At 43.2% G+C, this 17,206-nt stretch overlaps 1 protein-coding gene across 1 annotated transcript in view; it reads left to right on the top strand.

Moving 5' to 3' along the window:
• Nucleotides 1-1,037: 1,037 nt before the first annotated feature.
• Nucleotides 1,038-17,206, top strand: part of HEPHL1 (hephaestin like 1) — a 34,829-nt gene continuing 18,660 nt past the window's right edge. The window contains exons 1-7 of the mRNA XM_076330296.1: nucleotides 1,038-1,207; nucleotides 10,470-10,714; nucleotides 11,496-11,708; nucleotides 13,530-13,709; nucleotides 14,719-14,973; nucleotides 16,010-16,178; nucleotides 16,901-17,040. Coding sequence (XP_076186411.1) covers nucleotides 1,038-1,207; nucleotides 10,470-10,714; nucleotides 11,496-11,708; nucleotides 13,530-13,709; nucleotides 14,719-14,973; nucleotides 16,010-16,178; nucleotides 16,901-17,040 — 1,372 coding nt within the window. The remainder of the gene's footprint in view (nucleotides 1,208-10,469; nucleotides 10,715-11,495; nucleotides 11,709-13,529; nucleotides 13,710-14,718; nucleotides 14,974-16,009; nucleotides 16,179-16,900; nucleotides 17,041-17,206) is intronic.

Below are 17,206 nucleotides of genomic sequence, written 5' to 3'. Positions count from 1 at the left end.
GGTCAGATGGTTCTGGAGCTGAAAGGGGAATTTCACAACTGTTAAACCTGGCAATGGGTCTCAAGTATAATGCTATATTCCAGAACTGCAACTTTTTAATGTCTTTAGTCAGTTAAAAATGAGTAAGAGAGCAGTATGATTCTGCAGAGTGTCTTGCCACCTAGGGGATGCTACCTAAATGGTTTAGAATAGCCTATCAATTCATACTCATACAGGTTTACACTTTGCCAAGATGGTAGTAGAGATGTTGTCTTAGAGGAAGTTAAGCTATAAAGGGAGAGACTGATTTTCTAGAGCGCTGCGTGGGCATGTTAATTACCAAGTTTAATAAAAGGGTGATCTTTGTGTGCCTCAATTCTTAGGTGTCCAAATGGAAAGACTTTACAAGGGCTCTAATTTCTAGAAATGTTTGTAAAAAGAGGCCTCATTTTGGGCACTCTAAAAGTGAATACATTCAGATCACTTGCCATCTTAATAAATGGGTCAGAAAATCCTAGAAATTGGAGAGGTACTGGAGAATTCTCTCTCTCTCTCTGATAATGCTGGATTGTAAACTAGTGTTATGCCATTGGAAAAAAAACAACAAAGGCAGCAAGATGCTAGCTTTAGAAATCTCAGACATGATAAAGGAGTTAAATTAAAACTAAAAAAAAAAAAAGGGTTTTGACAGGGATGGCAAAAAGACCAACAAAAAGTTTCTCCAACATGCCATACCACCTAGTCTGGAAAAAGGAGGACAAAAAAGCAGCCAAACTTCCAAAAAACACCAACTGGCTCTAGGCTGGACAGGTAAGTGAGCAATTTATGCATTCACCAAAGGATTGGCAAAGGTCCTGCCATGGTAGCAACCTCCTCCCTAGCCCTGCTCTGCATAGCTGGGCTCTCTACCTATCCCAGTCCTACCTGCTGAAAAGGAGGAGCTTTGCTCCGTCCATTCCTTATTTATAACTTGTCGAGAGCTGGGAGGGAGGGGTGAGTTCTCTGTGGTGCATCCTGCTGCTGCCTGCCCGTTGCCAGCCTTGCAATCACAACTACAAATGCCTCCCGCGCAGCGTGGTGGCTACCTTCGCGCTGTTGGGTTCCTCTGGCTGTTTGCAGTGGTGGAAGCAAAGACCAGAACCTATTACCTCGGGATTGTGGAAGAGAACTGGGACTATGCACCATCTGGGAAAAATCTGATCACGGGACAAAACCTCTTAGAGGACAAGTAAGTCACTGGGGTCTCTGATAAATTTGAGATGTATTCACAGCTCCAAAGAAAATTGACTAAAGTGGTTAATGTTGTTGTAAATGTCTTAAGATGGCCTTTTTCTTGTTTTTCTTCCAATGATGTTGTCATAGGCAGGATTTCAGCTTCAAGGCACGAGTAGACTTTGGTCGATTTCTCTTCCATTGTGGTTGATTAAGCAAGGTGATAGTGTGTGTTTGAAGGTGACGTTAAGGAACTGATATTTCTCAAAAAAGTGTCAGGTAGTGGCTTCAAAATCCCCTGTGTGTGTTTCATGGAGATGCAGGTATTTCTGGGACTTGTCCAAAGGCAAACTGCAACTTTGCTATAATCAAGCACAGCTCTTTGCTGTAAGACATAGAAGTCTATTTAATTGGCAAAAGATTGTAAGTTTTCTCCCTGTGAGATGATAAAAGTTGGGGGGCTTGGTATGACATTGTAGAATTCAGATGTGTATAGTACCTACGAATGAGATACAATTAGATGGTCCATATATCCCTGCAATGTGTGCAACTGTGGAGACCTCCATTTAGGAAATCTTTTTAGATAAGTGCTTAAATATACAACAGCGAATGGTCACGCTGAACTCCTGGTGATCACCCGTGCTGAAACTGGAGTGCGTAGGTAAACACTGTGATGAATTGTGCCTTGGCCAGAGGAAAACAGGCATCCATTCTCATGCCCACACTGCTGGGGTTGGCTGCGTGTCCCTCCCACACCGGGAGAGCTGGCCTGGACATTGGATGGGTATGGCACAGACCCTTGGTGCCTCTCTACGGCGTGGGCTTCAAACATGTGTGGGACTGTTTTTAAGATTTCACTGATATCTTTGACACCCTAGAGATAGTTTGGGGGTCCTTCCTCTGAGTCTAGGCTTGGGGTTGGGGTGGGAGCTGTAAGCAAGTGAGGAGGTCCTGGTGTCCATACCAGGCCTGGAGGCACACTGGGAGCTGGATGCTGTGTCCCGGGAGTTAGAAATTGAAATGTCCTTTCTGATTTTTCAGGAAATCCCAAGCAATGCCAGACTTTTCTCTAGTGGCTGGTAATTTCAGAATCACTCTCAGTTGGATTTCATAAGGAAATTATTTTGCCACAAGCAGCAGGCAAGAAAGAGTTTTATTTTTCAACACAAACTTACACTTATGCTCTTAACAACTGGAGGTCCCAAAGAACATCCAAGTTAATAGGTGTTACCTTTATAGGTAAAATTCAGGGTAATAGTTTGTTCCCAGCCCATGAAAACAGGCTTTGCTGGAAAGGTTATTCTTCAGTTGTGTTAAACACTTGAATTTCTCACTTCCCTATTCTTTTTAGCACAGGATAACTTCCTCCGCTCCCTAACCTTGAAGACCTCTCACTAAAAATAGCTCAGCTTTAAAGGAAGGGCAGGTACCTATAAATCCACCCCAGATACCACAGAGAGACTTGGAATCTGTTCTGTAAATTGTACTTTTAAGGCTGTCTGCACTTTGTGTTCTGTGAACATCAAGTGGCACATTTACTTTAAAGTCTGTGACATAAATGTGATGCCTTTTACATGGCACGACAGGGCGGGATGATAGCTTATGTCTTCAGTCATCACTGTAATGTAATAATTACAGAATGTTAATTCCAAAGGGTTTACCGACAAGGGAAATGTAATTTGGATTTTAAGGTAGACTATATATTCAAAGCCGGGGAGCCGTCTGTAATGAGCTCCCTACATGAAGACTTCTACTGCAGAATAATAAAGCAATTCCTGCAACTAGTTTACTCCATTTCCAAACTGTATTGAATTGAGCCACAATAAAGTGCTGTATTCTGGAATAATAGCGTGTCTGCATAAGCATGTGGACTAAATAGTGAACCAGTAATAGCTTATTTTGACTATTTAACTCTTTAGGATAACTTCTAATGTAAATTTAAAGCAGTATACTAATGGGTTACTTTTCAGCTAATCAATTGGTCCCTACAGATATTATAAAAAACATAGTTCCATAAATAAAGTTTAAGGATCAGTTCCTAGGTAGAGACAGGAATGCATTTTGAGCCAGCTGTGTTCTGCAAGCAGCAACACTCGGGCTCGCTGAGCCTAGCACTTCTCACCTTGTGATGCATCCTCACAGCACCCATCTGATGGGGCACTATCCCAGTTTTATTGATAGGGAAGTGAAGATAAAGAGGTTGCAGACAAACTGATTATCTTTAAAAGAGTCAGTGCATACACATAAAGGAATGCTTGCTTTGATTCCAGCTAGCCCACAGAGATATAATCAAAACCACTTATTCTTCACTACTTAATAAAAATGCTGAATTAGCAAGTGTGTAATGGGAAGTGTTACATTACCTGGATCAGATAGTGAGATTTAAGAGATGATTTTCAATGTTGTTGTGCCAAAGTCAATAATACCTTTCTCAGCCTTCAGTTTTTAACAGTAAAGAGGAGAAAGGAGACTTCAGTAGCTGAGGCATGGGCCTGGAAATCAGGTGAGCTGGTTCTGGCACCAGGCATCGCTACACTGCTCAGTTCCCGCTGTTCTGGTGCTGAGTGAGCTGCCTCCCGAGCCAGGAGCCGTAGAGCTGCATCAGCACCTCCCTGGGTGTGAGCTGAAATGGCTGCCTCTCATCAGAGCTGATTAACCCAAACGTAGCCCTGTGTTAATATAACTATTCTGCTTGGATGCTAATTTTTATTACGCCTTGTGTTGCTGCAGTGCTCAAGGGCCAGCCTGCTGCTTGCACAGAGCAAGTATCTTGCTGTGCATCAGTGCTTCTTATGTAAAGAAAGTAATGAGGCTATTTGCCTCTGCCATTTGTCTTGTCTACTTGAAGCCTCGAGCTGTTCCACTAATTCTCATAATTTGGAGCGTTATGAATGAAACCAAGGCATTTCACTCTTGGTTCTTCTTTTGAAAATTAAGCTGACATTTTCTGAAGCACGCAGGACTTTGGAAATCACAGATCCAAATTATGGCCACTGAATATAGGTGAGCTGGGAAGATGTTCAGCATCCCCTCCCACCTGATTTAACTGGTGAAAGAGGTGACATCATTAAACCATGGTGGACTGGACACACAGGGTGCAAGGTGCTGTCAGTGCTGCTGGACGTGCTGCAGATCCCAGTGAGATTTTGTGGGTTAGGGCATGAATATGCTGCAGTAGGAGGGTGAGCTCAGACATTGCCTGTTCCCTTTAGTGGTCACATAGGCAACAGACTTTCAAGAGAAAAATACACCTAGGTGTTGTGGCTTGACATATATCAGTCTTTCCCTCCCTACTGTGGTTCAGCCCTCAGGATTAGAGTTTGGTTGATAACCCCTTTAAATTAATTTGGTACTAGTTTATATGATGGACACTTAAATCTTGCTCTGCTGGTGGTAGATGTTAAGTTTTGCCTGATGTAACAGCTCATCCCTTCTCTTTAGGCCACCAATCCTACATTTATCTGGGCCAAGTCTTGCACCCACCAACACTAACGGGTGTTTTTTGTTACCACAGCATCAAACACAGTTTGTGCAATTTGCCTATGAGGAGATCCCACCCAGATAAATGACAGTGAAACTGTCGTCACAGATGCTAAACTAATGGCTGAGTCGTCATGCGGCCAACTGACCCAATTGCATCAGCGGAGATGATCGTTGTGGGAAGGGTCAACATCAAAAGGGTATTCAAGGTGAAATCCTGGCTCTAAGGAAGCCTGAGAAGAGTTTTGTTATTGACTTCAGGGGAAGCAGAAGTTTATTCTAGGAGAGAAACCATTACAGCCACACTTAACTAGCGACACCTCAGAGCTTCGTCTAAGATTTTACAGGTTTGATTGACCTTTTCTGTGGCTTGTGTGGGTCAGAAAAGGCCTAAAACATCCTTTGAGGACATTGTGTCTCTCTCTTTTGAGGACACACAACTTCGTTGTTTGATGCTTTGTGGTCAGGGCACCATCTACAAATGTGAGTTGGCACCACTGGTCCCCCTCCGCTGGCCATCCCTCTAGCACAGACGTTGCATTGGCCTTAGCACAAGACTCATGGTTTGGCGGAGGGTTACCCTGAACAGATTACATGACCCAGGGGCTAAAATGATGGGGCAGCCTGGAGCCGTGGGCACTGTCCTGGCTTACTCCAGCCACAGCAAAAATAGGGAACTCTGAGGAAAAAAACCCTGTTATAAACCCAGCCATAGAGTATGTGAAGAGGGTAGAGAGTAAGGAAGGTTTCACCACCAACAGATTTTAGGGAACAAACCCATAAAGATAGTTGTTTAAATGGTTATCAGTGTAAAATCTATGGGACTTTAGTGGAACAATGGTTATAAAAGAAAGTTTGCATTTGCCTACCGTTGCACCCAGGAGCGTACAGTGGCTATTGGGCATGTTAACCGCAGGAGAAAATCTGGGACTCCACATCTGGTAGTTATTTGAAGTACTGATTTTTCAGCGTGGATTACAGCGGCAAGCAAACTCAGCAGGCTTCGAAATTGTGTCAGCGAGGGATCTGGCTCCAGTCTACTGAGGAGCTGTTTGTTTGGCCATGCACAACATGTAGCTCTCTCCATTTCTTACTGCACGCTGTAACATAGTACCCATGTAAGCACCTCTTGAAAAAAATATCCTCTGTTAGGTTGTAGCTCTGTTTCTTAAGATCAAAGGTAACATAAACATGGTAAAAATGTTGGCAAAATACTTTTTCTGTGTGATAAAAGAAATAGGTGTAGAAATTACACTTAACTCGTGGTCCTACCCTAACTCGTGGTCCTACCCTGAGATGGCAGATTATCTGCATGTCTAGTCTTGATTTGAAGTAGAATCTACATGACACCCTTGTTTTACTTCTTCTATCATTTGGAAGAGTCATAGTGCTCATCATTGCAGGGAGATGGATTTCTGTAATTATGTTAATACTTATTTTAAGGAATTAGAGTTAATTCCCTATTGATAACTCCCTGTCCCACTCGTGTGCATTGCCAACTTTTCTTGGAGCTTAAGAACTGCTGAGAGTGGTCAAGGCAAAATGAAATCAGGCACAGGTTTTCTTAGTCTGAAGAAGATTTTTTATGCCCTGATTCACAAGCCTGCTTACCTTTACATATAACCTCAAGGCTGGCCTGACTGGAGGATATGAAGGAGGGTATTTAGGAAGCTTGCATGGGTACAGCTCCAGAGAATGGAGTATTCCCCTTTCCTATAAGGAGTGGTACTGGCTGATCATCACAACTTTCTGCACATGAGGTGCAGCCTGACAACTGAGTTGCAGGGAGATAGTCAAGATTTAGAAGAGCAACTTTTACATCTGCACAAGATCAGAAAGATGGAAGAGGTTCAGGAAGCGGTATCACAAAGCCACTGGGAGGATGAAGCAGTTTGAAGTGAGCAGGGGAGCATGAAGAAGCAGGGGAGAGGTTTGTTTTCTTGTGACAAGAGAGGAATGACAGATAGGAGGCATTTTGGCAGGGGGTGCCCAGTAGAATAGGCACATTGCGACCACTGAAAGAGGAAGAGGCAAAGGCAGATTCAGAGAATTGGATGTGTTTAACCATTACAGCATTTGGAGAAGCCACTGCTGCAATAACATATTGGAAAGTCAGAAGGTGGGAAAGAATGAAACAGGAGATGCAGTTGAAGGGGATGTTTAACTCAGTGACTGAAAATGTGAAATGTTTCCCAAGGAAGCAGACACCATCAAAAGAAGACAGGGAATGGTGTTTGAGAACTGTTGTCAAAGACAGGAGATAAAAGGTCAGTAGGACACTATCCTGAAGCCGAGAAAATCTCCAAGGGATTCTGGACATGGGTGGTAAGGAACTGCGGGGTGGGAGATGCGCTGGTACGAATGGCACTGGCAGAAGTGACTTCATGGAGCACTGAGAAGAAGCTCTCACTGAAAGAAAGAAGAGGGACGGGGGAAACCTCTGTGTCCCACTGATGGAGCAGCAGGGGCCGTGGCACTGAGCCTGTGCCAGCTCCCTCCGACACATCCACTGGGTGCACTGTGGCACTGGGCAGAGGTACCAGCCCCACAGTGTGGCCACATGCCCATGATCCAGGCACTTGGGAGCGCAGAGGAGAAGCCACTCACAACAATGCATCCTTTCTATGAGCTTCCTATGGCTGGTGCCATTAGCTCCAGTGTGGGTAGTCTTTCTGCAAAGGACTTTAAGCACTGTAATGTGCAGCACAGCAACACTTGTAAAGAGGCACAGAGCTACCAGCTACTTGCAAGGCTGAGGTGGGTACCCAAAAGTCCTCCTGGATGAAATGGGGCAGCGTGGACACCTAGAGTGGGACTCACAACAACCAGTGTGCTCTGTTCTCGGGTACTGAGGGCAACCAAGAGAATGTGCTGAAAATACATGTCTCTGTATAGGTGGAAGAACTGGGCTCTACCCCTCTCAGACAGAAGGAGGAGTGAGGCTGAAGTGTCTGCACTCCAAGAAACTCCCAAACATCAGGGCATTTTGGGTAGGAAATTATTCTGCCCTTTGGAGAGTGTGGATCTAGAAGGAAAAGAAGCTATGAAAGAGCCTGAGTCTGTAACGCAACAGCAAGGGCATCAGTGGCATGTAGGATTTGTCTCCCAGAGTTGATTGGTTGTTTCTTTTGGACAATGATTAAACAAAACCCATAATTAACCAGGGCCAAGAGGCCAGGTTGCTCCTTTCATGCTGTGATCCCTTTCTGGCTCCATGACTCTTGCATTGCTTGATGCCCTGCATAGAAGAGCATCACCTACATTGTGACTGGCTGCAGCTGATACCCATTGCACTGACAGTGGGCTCTGCAGCTCTGAACAGGTGGAGAATTTGAATGGGCCTCTTTTCAGAAAGCTAGCACTAAAAAAGACTTCTTTTCCTGACTCCTAGATGGCTTTAAGTAGGAGACAGGCACAGACCTAGCCAACAGAGATGCTACAGCATGGCTTTAGGCACTGAGGAAGTCTCTGGTGCCTAAACCTACAGGGTTTTCTCAAGGTGATTTCTTGAACCTCAATACCTAACTGGATTTTGGGATCCCTGATCTATGCATTTAAAGGAGTTAGGCTCATGTCAAGCATTTGACAAAGCCTGATCAAGAAGTGCATTTTTCTGGGGTACAGTTCTCCTTCTGCAAGAGAGACAGTGTATCCCAGGGGTGTGAAGTTATGGGAGAGTGTGCAATGTGGTCTGGCCAGAAAGCCAAGGGCATAAGGGCACTGTCACCACCGGAAAGCACGGTGCCACTGCAGTACCTCATTTAAAATATTTGATGGCTGATGCAAATGAAAAAAAATCTGCTGAAAAATATCTCCTGAAAATAAGTACTTTCTGAAAAAAAATCTATTTGATTTTTTTTCTAGAGAAAATTTCTTATAAACCATTTTAAAAATCAATTTATAATTTGAATTAGGGCATAGCCACATGAATACCTTGCCATGAGGTAAGGAAGCATGTGCCTTTACACTGCACTGCTACTGACACCACGTACTACTCTGTGGTAAGGGCTCTTGTAGCAGCTCTTAGCCCCGGGCAGTGGAAGGTATCTTCTCCTCGGTGAGCGTGGTGTGACTTGCCAGGTCTTGCTGTGCCAGGAGTTGCCAGACTTCTTGGCAACTCGTTCCTTAACCATGCTTTTGGGGTGTATTTATCTGACATACGTTATTCTGTGAAGAAGCAGACTGAGAAGCTTCTGTCCCTTCCCCTCCATCCTAGCCAACTGTTTCTGCCACAGCAGTATCATTGGCAACATTTTCATTTGTGCCAAAATAGATCTTGGCTTGTTATAAAGCACGTTTTTCAAATGAAAAAGCGTTCTTTTTGGAGGCTTTTATATCCGGATCACTTCAGGGATCTGGTTTAGACAGTGGCCATGGAGGTGTAATGACCACAGATGGGGGATGTTGTGAGTTATGGTGTCAAGCAGAGATGGCTTGAAAAGGGGGAGTAGTGGGTCTTATGGTGAAGAAATTATAGCAAGTCATACCTTTCAACTCATGTGACATCCAACACTTAGGTTGCTGGCACTGCACAAAAGCACCTAAACAAACTGGGTTCAAGTAGGTGAACTGGCCAGTCACAAAAACTCACTATAAATATGAAATTGCTATATTTCTGCCAGTGATACTTCAGGAAAATTTAGCTCTGCTTTTTTATGAGTTTGTTAGGAAGCATGAAAGTTCAATCTTCAGTGGATGCAAAAACTCATGGAACAGTCAACTATGGTGAAATCGGTCATACAGTCCACTCCTGGTTGTATAGCAAAGAGGTTCATTTCTACTCTCTTTGTGTGGGATATTTAGGGATGAAGAATGTGTATCACACTTGTCAGCTGTAACCTGGAGAGAAGTAAAAAAAGATTTTATATCATAACAGATGGGATGAACATGGGTTGCCACTATGATGTTATAGTTAAAAGGGCAAAACTAATTCCCATTTGTGTAAGAAATATTGACTGGGAGCACCTCTGGCTTTAGCTGGAATATTATTTGCCTATTGTGTGAAGTTCTTCTGTTCAGACTTCAAAAGAGATAGAGAAATATTGTAAGGCTTTCAGAAAAGAGCTTCGGGAAAGGTTTGTGGCATGAAGAATGTCAGTGTACTTCGTTTGTCCAGAAGAAGGGTAGGAGGCAATTTAGTCAATTAATTAAAACTTATGCAAGTGCCTGCATAGAAAAGAAGCTCTTGATGGTATGTGGCTTCTTTGATCTAAGAGAGGGCTTGATGGGAACCAGTGGTTGGAGTGTGGAGCTAGATGATATTAGACTACGAATGCAATTCAGGATTCGAAGGGAACAGGTATTTAATAGCTATAGTATGTCAACCACTGACCATATGGTGGGTTCTTCGTCACTTGAAGTTGCTATAAACATAGACTCTGGAATGTAGAAATGATGTGTCAAACTAGTTGATTAGAATCGCTCTTATTGGCTTTTGAAAAAACTTAATTTGTTTTTTTTTTCCTTCTGAACAGTCATGCTTTCAGATGTGAGGTTTCAAACCTTCAAAAGAGGGAGAAGCTGCTAAAACTGTACAGAAAGGCCTGAGTGTCTGGTCCTCAAGTGGAGACTTGCAGTAACTGTGCTAAAGACCGGACCTGCGAGTAGGATGACTGTTATTGTACAGAAGAGGGCTTGGACACTGCTAGCGCTGTCCAGGTTTACTCCTCAGCTTTTATTCCACCAGCTATGTCATATGTCCCAGGGAACTATTTATCTGCCCTGCAAGCACCATTTATTTGATCAACTCTTAAAGGAGTTTTTTTTGTCTCTAAATTATTTTCCCTTCCCAACACTAGATTTGCAAGCGTGTATGCGACAAGAGGAGCCAACCGGATAGGACGTGTGTACAAAAAGGCTATTTTTAGGCAATTCACAGATGACACTTACTCCCAGGAGATTCCCAAAGCAGCCTGGCTGGGGTTCCTTGGGCCAGTCCTGAAGGCAGAAGAAGAGGATGTCTTTATCGTCCATCTAAAAAACTTTGCTTCCCGCCCATACTCTGTGCATCCGCACGGGGTCTTCTATGACAAGGACTCTGAAGGTAAAAGCTGGTTTGCCTTTTCCTCTCCTTTTCCCCTGGAGTAGCTAATGTCACAGCTAAAAACTTGTCCAAGTATTTATTGTTCTGGCCATTGACATCAGAGGACTTTAGATCACCCTCTCATAAACTCATCAGTAATTGCAGCTGATGACTAAAAACAGGAACAGCTTCGTTTCTTAAAACTTTTTGCCACAAACCTTCGACACCTGGGATAAATCCAGTACTGAAACAGGTTAGGTGGGTCTTTTTTCCTGAATTATTTTCCTGAATTATGTCACCGAAGCATCTTCCTTCCTTCCTTCTACTTCTAGCCTGTTTGAATGGATGGAGTTCTTGTAAGTAAATGTTTTCCTCTCTATAGGGCTATAACAGCCATGATTTAATTTTCAAAATGCCAAACCTGTATGTGTATTTTGGTTAGAGGACTGTATGGATTTACCTATATTCATTACTCTCATCAGTTTTCTGTGAGAAGATACACAATGTTAGCTGACAAAATGTGTAGATGACTGATGAGAGTAAAGAGCCAAGGAAAAATTTGAGCCTGTTAATGCATTTTTAAAGCTTTATCTACTGATAAATAATGGATTTTAACTCTCAACATTTTTTTGACGGTTTTACCAGAACTTCTGAATTTTTTCACAATTTCTCAGTGATTCTGTGTTTGTGAGTACTGTTATTATTTTATAAATCTGTGATAAAATAGAAGAAATTACATATTTATTTAAGGAAAACAGTTAAGGGTGGGCTAAAAGCTTTCTTCTTCCTTTTAATGTATTAGGAGCACTTTACCCTGATGGAACTGGTGGTAAAAGCAAAGAGGACGACTTTGTTGTTCCCGGTGGAAATTACACGTACACATGGCCAGTAAGGAAAGATTATTCCCCAACTTTGGCAGACTCAAACTGCTTGACTTGGATTTACCATTCTCACATTGACACACCAAGAGATATTGCAACGGGTTTAATTGGGCCACTGCTGGTTTGTAAAAAAGGTACTGAGCTAGAAACACTGATAAAGCAAGCCCCTCTGCCAAGCTTGGCATCTTAACAGTCATTTTTGCTTACAGGTATAAACATGATGGTCTAGAATCTATCCCTACATAGCCCATAAAAAGGGGCAAGGAATAGCTGGGCCATTCCAGGAGCACCCCAGGGTAGGTATTGTAGCTCTGGGACAACCCCCTTCCTGCTCCCCTTTGGCTTCATGAGAGATTTGCCTCGGCTGGTGGAGGGACTGCAGCATGCTCTGTGGCCAGCCGGTTGTGGCCAAGACCAAAACCAAATGTTCCCAAACTGGGATCATTTCGGGATGAGCAAAGGTCTCATTGCCCAGGAAATGAAATTAGGGCTGGGTGGGTGACTTCAGCACTGCCATTTACGTATTTGAAACCCCAATGTTCTTTGTCCGTTTTCCCCATATGGATTATATATTTATTTTTGCTCACAAGTTGTATATCACAACCATATGGGAATGTGCGCTGAGCAGCTGAGGTGATAGCCTGTCCCGTGTACTTTATAGTCTGCTAATTTTGTACTGGAGCCATCAGGGACCATGTACCAGCCCTCTCCCTTCTATCAGCTGAGCCATCACCCCCTCTCCCCCTAAGACACGTGCAACTCTGCCACTTCTTCCCAGTACTTCCCGCAGTACAAAACCAGCCCTGATTTTATATACAGAACATATAAGTGAAGCAGGTTTTATACATGAAGAAGAGAAAGACTTCAACGTGGAAAGGACAGGCCTGGTCTCCAGCTTAACTCACACAATTAAAATGTCTCAGACTTTTTTTCTCCTGGGAAGCCTTTGAAATCTGCAGAACTGCCTGAATATGTGAAAGTGAGCTGATAACTATGGGATAATACATGAAGTTAGGAGAGAGCACATTCAAAACAATCCTAGCCTGAAAGGCCAGGTTATCCGCATGTTTGGTCTTGAATTCATCAAGGTGGATACCTGCATGATGCTACTGCTGTAGTCCTCTGTCTAACAGTGGTGGGTGGCTCCTTACAAGACCGACAGCAAGGCTCTGGGGCTCCCTCCCATAGGATACAGGAGAAGCAAAAGTTTTCACAGGTTCAGAAGTAGACCAGACAATTAGATGAAGTCTAAACCTGCCAACAGTTAATAATAGACTACTCTATATTGCCACTCCTATAGACTCAGGTTGTTCCCTAAATGGTCACTCAGATAATGATGCTGAACTTAGCCTGAATAGATTATATCCATCCTGCCTTCAGCCTTTTTAAATTTAAGTATCTAGTCGTAGATAATTGTAGAGGTTTCCTCATTAGTCTGTGGAGAGTGAGCCACATTCAGACGGCCATTCTGAGGGTATGGTTCACCAGTAACCTCAATGCAACAGCAATGCAGGCTACCACTTGCCTCTCCTTAATTCTTGGCAAAAAAGTTGCTGGTTTCTGGCTGGATCAGACTCTTGACCTGGCTCACTGCATAGGCACATAGATGCTAACACTGACCAAAGGGCAGGGTTGAGTGCAGTGGGCCAAAGATGGGGAAAATGGGACCACAGATATTGGCAGCTACTTGTGCTTATGTCAAATCAAAGAGATCCTGAAATATCAGCTTGACTTAGATGAGATGAACTGCCTTCTGGAGGCACTCATCTGTTCAAAGGCTGGGGGGTGGGTATGTCAAGATGTCTTAGAAGAGCAAAATTAGCTGAGATTCATCCTGCCCTATAGATCACAGGCAGACCACCATATTTCCTCGAGTGCTCCAAAGTTATTGTCACTTTTAAATTCAATCCCCTTCAAGGCTTTTTTTAGCACTTTCCTTTTCGTTTGCAATTTAGGAACTGCAGATGAGACCTCAATAGAAGGGACTGGTGCTGCTAACGCTTTTGCCCTGATGTTTAGCATTGTAGATGAAAACTTCAGCTGGTACCTTGATGAGAATATAAACACCTTCTGCTTAGAACCAGCTACAGTTGACAAAGAGGATGAAGGTTTCCAGACCAGCAACCGAATGCATGGTGAGTAGGACTTTTGAGCAAATGGTGACCTACAGCAGTGACCAGGCTCTTTTCATTTCAGTAGGACGTTCTGTCCCTTGTGATATCTCTCCTTTATCTTTGTCAGCATGAAATGGGTCAGGATGTTGAAGTGCTGTGTTGATAAAAAGCCTCTCCCTAAATACAGCACAACACTCTGGTTTGCAGAAAGGAGATTTGACTTTCATAGCCAGCTCTGCCACTTGTTTAGCATTTTATCTTAGGCAACAGATTTAAGCCATTTGGTGACTGTTTGACCAGCTGTGAAAAGCGAAAAGGAGGCTGCAAAGCACTTTGAGATGTGTGTATTGGAAGAGTCCAGTATTTCTCAAAGGGCCTTGTGGATGGTGGGCTGGCTGGTACAACCACTCCTGCCCTTCAGAGATCCATTGGCCAATAGTACTTTATGCCATTTGGAGATCTGGTGTAAGAAGTTAAATCCAGATATTTCTCTGTATTTTGATTATTTCATGGAGCCTAGGAGCTAAAATATTTTGCAAAATACAAGTCTCATTCTCCTAGTGTCCTGATACATTGTCAGGTGTGGAAGCTGAGGAAGAGAGCACTGACTAGACTGATTTGACTGATATTATAATTTTTAAATCTAAATTGCTTAAGCCTGGCATATAATGGTATATTTATGACTCAGAATAAGAGGGAATAGGTTTCAGACATGCTAAATAGCTGCGGAACAAGTTAACCTCATTATCAGGCCTTCTTGGTGGTGACTTGGCCTTTGCAATATCTTCATACCACCCAGGAAGTTTTTCACAGACCCAACCAGAGAATTTGGGCCATTTGATCATCCAGAGCTGTAAGCTGGCTGTTCAAAAATATTATTCTTCATCAAGGAGCCTGTGAGGGCCTTATTCAGTGTAGACATTCAGACAGCTTCTTTTCTGGGCCAGGAAAAGATCATCCTTAGAAATGGGTCAGAGGCACTTGGCACTTCTCTTTCACCTCTCATAAAGTCTCATACTTTTGTTTTTAGCTATTAACGGTTATATTTATGGCAATCTCCCCGGCTTGGAGATGTGTGCTGACACTTCCATGTCCTGGCACTTGTTTGGTATGGGAAGCGAGATAGATATCCACGCTGCGTATTTCTACGGCCACACGTTCACTAACAGAGACCAGAGGGCAGATGTCATTGGTCTGTTCCCAGCAACATTCATCACAGCGGACATGACTCCTGGGAACCCTGGGAGGTGGCTGATAACGTGCCAGGTTAATGAGCACTTACGAGGTACGACGCTATAGATCTCCCTGATCCTTTCAGAATTTTCAGCCTCTTTACGCTTGGAAAAGAAAACTGAGAGACGTTTCCAGGGGAAGCAGGATTTGACACTTTTTTTGTGACTGACTGAACACTTTGGAACTATTTCACCAGATAAACATCATGAATATGAGTTTAGTCACCAGTGGAAATTATACATGTTGGGCCAAATCTTCAGCTAGTATGAATGACTTAGCTGTGTAATTCATATGAGGAAGGCCTGCTAGACCCAGCGCTGACATCACACTTTCTATGTAAACTGGAGATTTTGATGAGCAATGAGAGCAGCCTTCAACATCACTTTTTGTTGTAGATAAGTACTTACACATAAAGAAAAATCATGCCAGCTGAACACTTCATAGCTTTTTACTTTACAGAAATCAGACAAAAATTGACAGTGTTTTCAGAAACCTTTACGTGAAGGAATTTGATTGTGATGTGATATTTGTGTGGTGCGAGAGCTTGAAAGCATGTATCATAAACTAGGTCTCATGACAGCAGGCAGTGTATAATTATCATATCAGAGATGAGTTGGGAGAATTTTTACTTTTAAGAACTTGCACATTGATTTCAGTGGGATTTGCATCAGGCAGAACAGACTTGATTGTGGCAAGCAACAAATATCTTCAGTGTGGTAATAACCAGCCTCTATTTCAATGAAAGTCAAGGGGACATGATGCCATTTTGCACACTTCAGGAGGCACACTGACCCCCCAAATCATTCTACCATCCTTTCCCAGATTAAGGAATTGAGTAAATAAGCCCACTAAAGAGTGTCATTGATGTCAGTGGGTTTCACCTGTGGCATGAAGTACCACCTTGCAAGAGAAGGGTGCTAGCATCTGGCCCAGTGTAGGCAGAGGAAGTCTTTATAAATAGAAATTTACCCTAGTAATTGTTTCCAATCCATGTAGCTCCTAGCGGGTTTTGAATGTGCGTTTGTATCCATGAGACTGCTGACTCCACAGCTGGCCAAGGACTGTCTCCAGACTCTTTCTCCTCCCAGGTGGCATGGAAGCACTATATGATGTTCAGATCTGCCAGAAAAACCTGTCTCGGCCTTCACCACTCAGTCATAAGAGAAGATATTATATCGCTGCTGAAGAAGTGCTCTGGAATTATGGACCTGACGGTTATGATAAATTCACTGGGCAGGGTTTAAATGCCACTGGCAGGTAAGCTTTCTTGTCCTCTCCTGTTGTGCTTTAATTTCAGGAGTCTGGGTGAGACTTCCCCAGTGATTCACCAGGGCTAGGTCCTGCACTGTTATTAATTTTAATTGGAAGGGGCAGGGAGGAATGTATTTAAACAACCTTGTTGGGAAGTTAGATTTGTAACTGCGATGCTCGGAGTTGCCTTCTGGAAGCACTTATCTTGCTCCATTAAGTCCATGGAGAAAGTGAGCCCTGGTGAGGTGTGCAAAGTTCAACAAAGTTAATGACCCTACATCAAGATTCCTCAGGCAGCTTTCACACTTACAATCGGTGTATCTCAGAGGTGCCATAATAATAGATTTCCCCCCCTGTTGTTACTGATGAAGATGAATTGTATTACAGTATCTCCCAGGAAAGCTAACAAGGATTAGAGACACATTGTGAACAGGTAGTGGCACAGGTCTTGCCCCAAGGTAGTTAGAGGTAAGCTGACATAGATGTCTCCCTAAGTGAATTGGGGTTAAACACATGAAAGTCTAATGCACAATGAATGCCCATTTGTTAACTAATTTATAACTGCAGTTCAGACCAGTACTATCTCCCTTTGTCTACTAGAAAAGTGTATGCAAACTAGTAACTTGGGGGGTCGTTTCTTCTGTGTCTGGAGTAATAACTTTATCCAAAATGAATGGTTCTGCCTGAACCTCCAATTATTTAACCAGTCCATTTTTTTAATTCCACAGTGAATCTGCAATATATTTCACACAAGGGACTGACAGAATAGGAGGGCAATACTGGAAAGTTCGCTATGTGGAATATACTGACGCAACGTTCAGTAAGAAGAAGATTTCGTCAGAGGACATGAAGCACCTGGGAATACTTGGTACAGTGAATATTTTCCCCTCCTGTCATTACATCGGGTTTGAATGCAGATCCACTTGGATCCAGAGGGGAATTTCGTGCATGCAGCTGCCAGTCAGCCCTTTCTTGTTTAGATGGAAATATGTCAGATGGTAGTTCTACGACGACACCAAGTTGGGTGGGAGTGT

Source organism: Aptenodytes patagonicus, chromosome 1, assembly GCF_965638725.1.
Source record: "Aptenodytes patagonicus chromosome 1, bAptPat1.pri.cur, whole genome shotgun sequence".
In the NCBI taxonomy this organism is placed as follows: domain Eukaryota; kingdom Metazoa; phylum Chordata; class Aves; order Sphenisciformes; family Spheniscidae; genus Aptenodytes; species Aptenodytes patagonicus.
Note: the sequence above shows the minus strand (reverse complement) of the source record. Positions and strands in the feature narration are given on the sequence as shown.